The sequence below is a fragment of the Eptatretus burgeri genome, chromosome 1, assembly GCF_056783735.1.
Source record: "Eptatretus burgeri isolate ZD-2024b chromosome 1, Ebu_testis_v1, whole genome shotgun sequence".
In the NCBI taxonomy this organism is placed as follows: Eukaryota; Metazoa; Chordata; class Myxini; order Myxiniformes; family Myxinidae; genus Eptatretus; species Eptatretus burgeri.
The window spans coordinates 78920805-78932092 of record NC_140961.1 but is presented as its reverse complement, the minus strand read 5'-3'; the positions used below and the strand labels follow the sequence as shown (position 1 = coordinate 78932092).

General features: G+C 40.0%; 1 protein-coding gene across 1 annotated transcript in view; it reads right to left on the bottom strand.

Annotated features, from left to right (window-relative positions):
• The window catches only part of PBK (PDZ binding kinase), a 41290-nt gene that overhangs the window by 13759 nt on the left and 16243 nt on the right, over window positions 1-11288 (bottom strand). Inside the window, exon 5 of the mRNA XM_085889900.1 lies at window positions 10105-10274. Within this exon, the coding sequence (XP_085746026.1) occupies window positions 10105-10274 (170 nt within the window). The remainder of the gene's footprint in view (window positions 1-10104; window positions 10275-11288) is intronic.

Sequence of the window (11288 nt, the reverse complement as noted above, 5' to 3'; positions counted from 1 at the left end):
TGCGTAACTATATATATATATATATACATATATATATATATATATATATATATATATATATATATATATATATATATATATATATATATATATATATATACATATATATATATACATATATATATATATACATATATATATATATACATATACACACACACACACACACACACACACACACACACACACACACACACACACACACACACACACACACACACACACACACACACACACACACACACACACACACACACACACACACACACACACACACATTATATGTTTTGTTTTTGTTGTTGATTTGTTTTTCTGCTCAACAAATTGTCCTTTTGTAATATTATGCCTCTATTTGAAAAATGGTTTGGGAGTTAGTTTTGGAGGAAGTGAAACTTAAGAGAAGCAATTGAAAGTTTGAGTGAATCGGCTTGTTTTGCTGAACTCGTCATACTTGTGCTGAATTTCAATACAGGGTGTCACAAAAAATATACAACTTTTCATCTGCAAAGAGGATGGTCATAACATATATTTTAAAAAAAGATATATGGCTGGATAGAAAGCTGAAAGGTTGAAGTTTATTGTACCAATGTCAAAATTGCCACCAAAATTTAAATTTCGGAATAGAATCGTCGTTTTCTTTCAGACCACATGTTCGACGTCGGCTCCACGTTGTCCGATCACTGCCTACAAACGCGTTGTCATGTTCTCCATCACTTTGGGAAACGTTTCCTGAGGAATGTTCTGGATTTCTCGGTGGATGTTTTCCTTCAGCTGATCACGAGTCTGAGGCCAAGGGTTTCCATAAATCCTGTCCTTGAGATACCCCCACAAGAATAAGTCTGGAGGAGTAAGGTCAGGGGAATACGGTGGCCACTCAACGTCTTCGTAGAGGGACATAAAGTGGCCCTCAAAATGTTGGTTGAGAAAACGCCTTGTTTCCCTGGCTGTATGGGGCGGTGCCCCATCCCGCTGGAACCACTGGGTTCTCATCTGGATCAGGTTGTTTCTCCTACGGGCCTGAGTAGGACGCTCAGGCAGAAAGAATTCCTGAATCATTTCGCGATAGTTCCTCTGGTTTACCGTGCAAGTGTGTCCCTGGTCATCTTCAAATAAGTATGGACCAATTATCCCATACCAACCAACCGCCACCCATATGATGACTGAGAACAGATTGAGGCACCAGTTCAGTTGATGCTTTACCAGGATTTTCAGTTCCCCAGTACCGAAAGTTTTGCTTGTTTACCTCCCCAGACAAGTGAGCATGGCATTTGTCCGTCATGTGAAGTTTTTTGAGGAAGTCTGCATCTTCCTCCAACTCTCCTGAGAACCAATTTGCAAAGTCTAGTCATTTGCGTTTCTGTTGATAAGTAAGCACCCTTTCCATTTGAATTTTGTATGGAAAGGCATGAATGTCTTGGCGAAGGATCCTCTGAACGGTGCTCTTATGAATGTTTGTCTTGGCAGAAAGTTGTCGAATCGACTTTTTTGTACTCTGAACAACCGCCTGTCTCACCATTTCTACATTTTCTTCACTACGACCTGTACTCTTCCAACCACTGTGACCCTTGTGAAGGTCACAGATGGTTCCCACATTGGTAAACTTTGCCATGGTGCACTTTATTGTCTGAAAGTTTGGTGCGTGGCGCAAGTGGATACCGAAATGTCTCGAGTAAAGACCTTGCACCTGTACGACACTTTTCATCTGGTGCCAAAGTTCAACAATTTTCGTCCATTGTTGTACGGTCATTCTTGGCATTTTTCTGGCGCTTGCTTGGTATAAAAATAAACTTCAGGGTCTCCACAACAAGAAATGAAGCATTAATGACAAAATTACTGCTTTTTTAGGATCAAACGAAGCATTTTAAAAGTTGTATATTTTTTGGGGACACCCTATATATTGGTAACTTTGCTTTGGTGCATGCATGTCGAGATGTTTATCTTGGCATTGGCCGTTGACCGACTTTGAAGAAGCCAAAATTTTGTGGTGTAGACTCTCTATGCAAGCTTGACAATTAAAGCTGCATATTTGGTATTAAAAAAAGAAAAAAGTTTTAAATCATCCATGTACAGGAGATGTCACCTATCATGCTTCTTTGGATGCTGTCTTATTGTATGCTCGGCTGCATCAATGTCCTTGCTCATTAATGAGGTTGCTCAGTGGGTCCAGGGCCAGGCAAAACAGGAGGGGTGAGAGGCAGTCACACTGGAGGATCCAGCAATGTATCTTCACTCCTGGTGTTTCAATCTTTCCTTTCGAGTGCTGTAATATCAATGTCGTGTTCCAGAGCTCCATTTCTTTCTCAATCAGTTTGATTAAATTGGGGGAGTTGATCTTGTGCAACTGCATGCATTTTATCATCCATGAATGCGGGATACTATCAAAAGCTTTTTTTGTCGTTTCTCCATGCTGCGGACAATTTGGTTCTTCTTTTACAGTTTGAGTATGGTCTTGTTTTGTCATAGTTAGTTTACTGCTCCGAAGCATCCCCTTTTACATCCTTTCTCTTCTGCATCTTGGCCTCCTTGTTCGCCTGCGCGCGTGAAGCAAAAAGCGGTGTTGAGCAATTGGTCGCGTAGGTACGTATGTGTCTGCATTTTGTTAAGAGCATACAATGAAAACCGTTCACCGGAGGAAATTAAAACTTTACCACGCATGACATGACCATTTGATATTGCGTATATTGAGCGTAAATGGAAAATTTTCAAAGTATAACTTTTACATATTTACCTCAGAAGTGTGGAAAGATAAAATTACAAATTTGCAGCCAGAAGAGTTGCCTCGCAACCAGGGCCGCCGAGAGACAGAATGGGCGAGAGAGCGAGAGCCTGGGGCAATACCAAGTGGAGAGCCCCCTTCAAATATATATATATATATATATATATATATATATATATATATATATATATATATATATATATATATATATATATATATATATATATATATATATAATAACCTATCCAGAGGTTTCATTATTTTAGTGTTTAAAGGAAATTGGGGTGCTATTTACTATTCATATATGCAGATTCGTTTAACACACTTCATCCGGACAGGGTGGGCTAACATTTGTGTGTTCATTTACGTCATTACTACAGTTGTGATTATGAAATTGTTCCCATAGTAGTTTATTTTACGAGGGAGGGTGTCACTGTTCATGGCAATAGCATGCGGGGGAATTGCCCTAAGTGGCCAGGAGGGAGATACAAAATAAAGTTGCCCCCTGTGTTTTGTCATCACAATCATTTATATGAAACGTGAAGGAATAGTTATTTATTGAAATTAAAGGAATAATTATGATAGAAATTGAAGGAATAATTATGGGCCCTATGAAGTCTGGGCTCCAGGGTCATTACCCCATCCCTTCTCAGCACCCCTGCTCGCACCAAATCCTTCTCCAGACTGCACAGGGTAAGTATTCTATGAATACCATCGAGTTGTGTTAATTGAAGTCCTTTCTTTCAAGCTTCTGGGTCTCACTATCTGTTATGATCTTTCCTGGGGCAGCCACCTTTCCAACCTGGCCTCCAAAGCCAGTCGCCAACTGGGAATCCTCCGTCGTGCAAAGTCCTTCCTCGGCCCAACTAAGCTCCTGACCACAAACAAAGCTTTCGTCCACAGCCTGATGGAGTACTGCTCTCCCCTCTGGGCTGGTGCTCCTGCCTCCCACATTTCTCGGCTTCACGCTGTAGAAACCAAGGCACGCTGTAGAAACCAAGAGTTAGCGGGTTGAACATGCTCTCTCGTTCTCTCTCTCGTTCTCTCTCTCGTTCTCTCTCTCTCTCTCTCTCGTTCTCTCTCTGTCTCTCTGTCTCTCTGTCTCTCTGTCTCTCTGTCTCTCTGTCTCTCTGTCTCTCTGTCTCTCTGTCTCTCTGTCTCTCTGTCTCTCTGTCTCTCTGTCTCTCTGTCTGTCTCTCTCTCTCTCTCTCTCTCTCTCTCTCTCTCTCTCTCTCTCTCTCTCTCTCTCTCTCTCTCTCCATGGGGTGGGTCTACATCATTTCCATCCCGTATACTTTGCCTCCGCCTCTGGACCTCTGGTGTTCGGCCACGGTCCAAGCCTTGGCTTCACTGCATAGTGCCACTGCAGCTAAGCCACCTCCATCCCTCTCTTCACCCTATGGTGACCACTCAGCTTCCAACTACCTCCTCTCTCTTGCCACTTGCTGTGCGGCCCTAGTTCTAATCTATTCTACTCTGTCCCTCGTCAGGTATTTGTGGATCGTCGATGCTACTCTTTAAAATTTGAAAAATGGAGTCGTATCCATCCTATCAGCCAATTTTGCTAACTTCATTTTGTCAGTGAACTGTTTCCGCTTTTTCCCCAAACTTCATGCATTGAATGCACTTTACAAAAGAGAATGATTTTCTTCTCCTCTAAACTCCAGCTTTCTTTTTTAAATCTTCTAAGTTGGAGCTTCACTTCTGGTGGTTGTGAGGCAGGGAGCACATTAAAAGCATCTTGACCCAGTGCAGATCTCTACCTCACTGTAAGATGATGCTTTGTCCCACTTGAGGAGGTGCAATTTTTACAGCGCGTGCACTGTATACAATTGCACAGAGTTTGAAATGTCCCCGGCGTCGTCTACCACGTCTCCGGTAGGTCCGGTGTCCCCCCCACCCCACATGCCTCAAGACAGCCAATGACGGCCGTCCGGTAGATGCAGTGCGTAACCTCGACGGAAATGGCGACAATTGACGGAAATACCCGAGTATTTCAATGGAAATTTGTGAAACTAATGTGTTATATATGTGAAAACCATTTAATTTATTGCTTGACGGAAAAAAAAAACGAAGAAACGCTCCCCTCATGTACAAACGAACAAACGAAAGATGTCATTTCCGTCCACCATAGCATTTCGTGCCGAACGCAGAAAGCTAAGTTCTTCTTATGCCATCATTCTCTTTAATATTAGCCATAAACAAGTGTTTCGTCATGCATTAGTAGTTGAAATTTACTATCAATCATTCTTTTGCAGCCTCCTGCCACGCTGTATCGAACGATTTCATTCCTTCTGTTATATATATATATATATATATATATAGATATATATACATATATACATATATATATATATATATATATATACATATATACATATATACATATATATATATATATATATATATATATATATATACATATATATATACATATATATATATATATATATATATATATATATATATATATATATACATATATATATAAACATATATATATATATAAAGGTGCTTATCACAATAATAACAAGATTTTTACATTTCAAATATCAAGTACGCTTTTTTATTGTTTTTCAACTGAAAAAGCATAAATTGCATATTTTAACATTAGTGTACTCATTTGATTCACCACACGTGCTGTATTGAAGGATTTCACTTGTTTTCTTTAAGTCGCAGACACAGGGTTTAGCCTGCAAGAGACCTGTGTCCTTAATATTGTTTTTTATTCTCTTTTGTCCATAACACTTCATTTCTCCCGAACTCCCTGCTGCCATCACCGCCCCCGTCTCTCCAGCAAGAAATTCTCCGTTCAAGTCGCTGTGCAGACAGACCGCCATTTTGATCAGGGCCACACCAGCCATGTACCGCTCCGGGCTCACATAGCTCTTTCTCTTTACTATCCTTCCCTCCACGGCTCATAACCACAGCGGCATCCTACGCCAGCATCGCGGCATGTGGATCTCTCAGGTCCTCGGGTGGGCCTTTGGAGACACGAGCAGCCACGTGACACAGACATGTAGGCTGCAAAGCCGAACACATCCGGCATCAACTCCTCTCTCCAAGTCCTGCCGAGCCTTCTTTCTCCAGTCTCGTCACTTTTGTCATTCTCCTATCGTTCTCCTTCAACATCCAGGGTGCCAGGCAGTTGGAGGCACGATCATCCATGGAGCGGTCTCAATACAGGTGTGTGTGTGTGTGTGTGTGTGTGTGTGTGTGTGTGTGTGTGTGTGTGTGTGTGTGTGTGTGTGTGTGTGTGTGTGTGTGTGTGTGTGTGTGTGTGTGTGTGTGTACACAGTGCCTTCAGAAAGTATTCATATTTTTTTTGTTGCAGCCTGAATTAAAAATTGATTAAATTTAAAAAAATTGTCACCAATCTACACAAAATACCCCATAATGACAAAGTGAAACATGTTTTACAAATTTTTACAAATTCATGAAAAGCTGAAATGTCTTGCATCAATAAGTATTCAATGCCCTGATTCAATACTTTGTGGACGTACCTTTCTTTGGCAGTGACTACAGCTTTAAGTCTTCGTGGGTATGTCTGTATCAGCTTTGCACATCTGGATTTGCAGATTTTCTCCCAGTCTTCCTTGCAGATTTGCTCAAGCTCTGTCAAGTTGGATTGGGAGTGTCGGTGAACAGCAATCTTCAAGTCTATCCCCAGATTCTCAACGGGATTAAAGTCTGGACCACTCAAGGACTCTCGCGTTCTTGTTCTGAAGCCATTCCAGTGTTGCTTTGGCTGTATGTTTGGGGTCATTGTCCTGTTGGAACATAAATTTTCGCCGCAGCCTGAGGTATTTTGCACTCTGAAGCAGGTTCTCTTCAAGGACTTGTCTGTATTTGGCCCTGATCATTGTTCCCTCTATTTTCAGAAGTCTCCCAGACCCTACCGCTGAAAAGCATCCCCACAGCATCATGCTGCCACCACCATGCTTCATGCTAGGGAAGGTGTTAGATGGGTGATGAGCTGTGCTCTGTTTCCACCAGACATAGCGCTTTGCATTCAGGCCAAATAGTTTAATTTTTGTCTCATCAGACCACAGAATATTTTGCCTCATGTTATCAATCTTTCACATGCCTTTTTGCAAACTCCTGGCATGCTGTCATGTGCCTTTTTCTCAAGAGTGGCTTCCGTCTGGCCACTCTCCCAAAAAGCCTACATTTGTGAAGTGCTGCAGAGACTGGTGTCCCTCCGGTAGGTTCTCCCATCTCAGCCAAGGAACTCTGGAGTTTTGTCAGAGTGGTCATTGGGCTCTTGGTCACCTTCCTGACCAAGGTCCTTCTTGCCCGGTTGCTCAGTTAGGTCGGATGGCCAGCTCTCGGAAGAGTCGGTGTAGTTCCACATTCTTTCCATTTCCTAGTGATGGAGCTCATTGTGCTCTTGGGAACTTTCAACACTCTAAAAATTGTTTTATACCCTTCCCCAGATCTATGTCTCCTCACAATTCTATCTTCTTCTTCTACGGATAATTCCTTGGACTTTATGGTCGAGTTTCTGTTCCGATATGCACTGTCAACTGTGGGATCTTGTATAGAAAGGTGTGTTTCTGTATAAATCATGTCCAATCAATTGAATTGGTCACAGGTGGACTCCATTCAAGTTGTCGAGACATCTCAAGGATGATGAAAGGAAATGGGATGCACCTGATCTCAATTTGGAGTGTCATAGCAAAGGGATTGAATACTTATTGATCCAAGACATTTCAGCTTATCATTTTTAATCAAATTGTAAAAATTTCTAAAAACATGTTTTCACTTCGTCATTATGGGGTATTTTGTGTACATCAGTGAAATTTTTATTTTATTTAATCCATTTTAAATTGAGGCTGTAACACAACAAAATGTGACAAAAGTCAAGGGGTGTGAATACTTTCTGAAGGCACTGTATCAGGTGTAACATTATTAACATTTGAGCTTTTGCCATCAATTTGTCAACAAACATTTATCTGTTAATATGGAGAACATGAATTTAGGAAATGTACAATTTTTTTTGTTTTTAGCTGTTGTTTTTGTCAAGTTTAGTTTGCGTACAAAGCAGATGCAGACAGGCTTTGCATTTTGAGATGCTTTCTACTTATATTATTTTGAAAGACCTGGAAAGCCGAGCCCAGAAGTTACCCTCATCCTTGTATAGAGACTGCTCTCACACATGGGGAGGTTCTTGCTCCACATACTTAATCAACAGAATTGAATCAAAAGTAATCCGACTTATCAACTCTCCTAAGGCCTTAGTTATTTTATAACTTGGTTTACACAGTTCTTCAGCTAAAATGTAGGGTCGGTAGGTCAAAATATAAATATAAATATAATTTCAATTTTTAGAAATTATATATTTTTATGATTTGTTTTCGGATGTTCCATGGAAAAGACAAGGGTAGGTGGGGGGGGGGGGAATAAATATAAATCCTGGACCAGGAGGATCTAAGAAGACATTGAAGATGGAAGAGCATTCAAATGCAGGATGCCCATGTTCACTGTACATCTGATGTGAAAAACAATAAAGAAGGATTAAAACTTGTTTATGCAATATAGTCTGGCATGTTTTTCTTATAGAAACCTGTTGGATCATCAAACAAATGGAAACAATGCTGAGAAAATTACTGTCCAAGTCGTAGACTGAAAGATCATTCTCGCAGAGCAAGATCTCATACAGGTTTTGTAAAAAATTGTGTTTCATTAAAAACAATGGCTATGAAAAAACAAACAATGAAAACACATCTTTAAGAAAAATCAGAAAAGCAGTAATGGTACCTAAAACAGTTAAGGCCACCAGGAATGGCCATTGGCAAAAAATATAAAGCCATTGGCAAAAAATGAATTTTAAAAATAAAAAATAATATCAGCATCTCGCAGGGAAACTTTGACGTACTTGGCACCGAAATCTTTCAATACGAACAGCGATGTACAACTTTCGATAGAGACAAAATCAGCACGATTGAGAGTAGCCTGCGAATGATCCCTGCTGCTGCACTGAATTGATGCAATAGTTCGGCCAGAATATTCGTCGTCAAGATGTTGCGTGATTAAATCACCAATACAGTCACTCAAATTTATACCGCTGACATACTTCTTAACAATCACTTTCGCCCCAGAAACCACAGTCAATCTGAACCACCCTGGCCACTGCTCAGACGCCATGAACGAAGACTACTGCGCAGCTTGGTTAAAGGTGACTCGGCATTTTGGTGCGTGCGCGCGCGCGAAATTATATTTTGAAAATAAATGCCGACGTTTACATTTCGGGTTTTGAAACTTTTGCACCTCTGGTGGAAAATTTATAAATATAAAAGGCTAAAAATGTGTTTATATTTATATTTCATTTTCGGCAAATATACCATCGGCAGATCTGTAAACCAAGTTATAAAATAACTAAGCCCCAATCTGACCTCAACACTAAACCCACTCGCATTATGCGACAAAGTTAGTTCTCTTTCATATATATATATATATATATATATATATATATATATATATATATATATATATATATATATATATATATATATATATATATATATATCTTCGGTTTCTGCTCCTAAGAACTTGCTGCTTGTAAACCTCCACTATTAGCGAGACCCCAAAATACTTGAAAAGCCACTACATCGCACGATTATTGTGAAGCTATTAGCAACTCAAAGGTGAGCTGTTATAATGTTTGTTTTTCACCCTTCACTGCCAAACTCTGGAACTCTTTACTTCTCGTGTCTTTCCAAACAGTTATGGCCTTCCCCCCTTTTCAAAAAGCAGATTTTTTTTTTTTACTTCCTCAAGAACTCTTAGATTATTGTCTCTTTCTTTACTTTTCTATCCATACAGTTCTTTTATTTAAGGCCTGGCCTCAATGAGGAATTGTAGTCCATGACTGGAGCCTTTAACATTAACAAAAACATAAGAGCTGAATGGCGTCGTCTCATCTCCACCTTATGTGCCTCACTGCACCGGGAGATATGAATGTAGATAGACTAGGTAAGGGGATATGTATGGCGCTACCTTTTCAGAGCACAGCATTTCAGCATTTTTTTTCTTATCCGAACATGCCACGAGAGTCTACAATTCGGTGTACACACCAAATAGTATGAACTGGGAAGACATGATGCAAGCCAGACAAGAAAGGCAAAATACCCTTCCTCGAAGATCAGATGTGAGCCACCTGGGTTTGCATTGAGAGTCTGATGGCTCGTTTTTGGCAGAAACCAAGAATTATAACCCTTAATGCTATGGGCTTCAGTTGGATCCAAACCAATCATGTCTGGGATGCCAGTTCGTTATCCTTACCACGAAGTCACATTCATCCTATTTAATGGAAGGAGTTCAAAAAGACAATGCTTTCCAAAACATTCAGAGAAGATTTACTTGCACGTTCTGTATGAAGCACCTACCTTCAAACCCTTTGCCATCTCAAATGCTACTTTTTGGATAACATTGGCTGGAAAAGCTTCAAGGCCTTCATCCTTCCTTTTCTCAATTAGGTCAAACAAAGAACTCTCTCCCCCATACTCCATCACCAGGGCAAAGCTCCCGTCATCTGCCTTACCAACAGTGCGATAACCTACATGGGAAATATTGAACAGACACAAACAGGAAAAATATATCATCATTATATTTTTTTACTTACAAAAATTCTTTTTTTAACAACATTACAGGAAAAACAAGAGAGAGAGTAGTCGTTTTTAGTTTCCTTTTATTTAATAAAAAAGCAATTGTTCCATTTTTAAGCATTCACCTAGTCAATAAAAAGCAATACAGACCAAGCTTTTAGAACCACCTGCATTACATATTACACAAGGTGTCACCCAAAGTAAATTGAGAGAATGTATTACATTAGTCTGTTTTTACCCTTGCCAGAGGAAAGGGTATTACATTAGTCTGTTTTTACCCCGCCAGAGGAGAGGGTATTCATTAGTCTGTTTTTACTCTGCCAGAAGAGAGGGTATTACATTAATCTGATTTTACCCCACCAGAGGAGAGGGTATTACATTGGTCTGTTTTTACCTTGCCAGAGGAGAGGGTATTACATTAGTCTGTTTTTACCCCGCCAGAGGAGAGGGTATTACATTAATCTGTTTTTACCCTGCCAGAGGAGAGGGTATTACATTAGTCTGTTTTTACCCCACCAAGGAGAGGGTATTACATTGGTCTGTTTTTACCCTGCCAGAAGAAAGAGTATTTCATTTGGGTCTGTTTGTTTGCAAAGAATGTGCTCACGTAGGCCAAAAACATCACCTTGTGGTAACTAGTTGTACATGTTATCTTTTTTTTCACGTGAGTACATCATTAAAGTATGTACGGTACAATTAGATGTGATTATGTCTATAAAACCATGCAAAACAAGTGAGGGTGTGCAATCTGATTTCTCATTCTCGTTTATCACTATGAAAGGAAGGATAATTCTTGTGGAAATGTTAATTTTTCACAAAACACATCCTGCCATTCACTGCAGCCCCCTACAGTGTATGTCATATTGTTACGAATTTGGAAGCTTACTGCACTCAACATTCAGGTCCCTATAGAACAGTTATATTGGTAAGTGTGTGTTTATAGTTAGGGCCCCCTACCTGTGTCT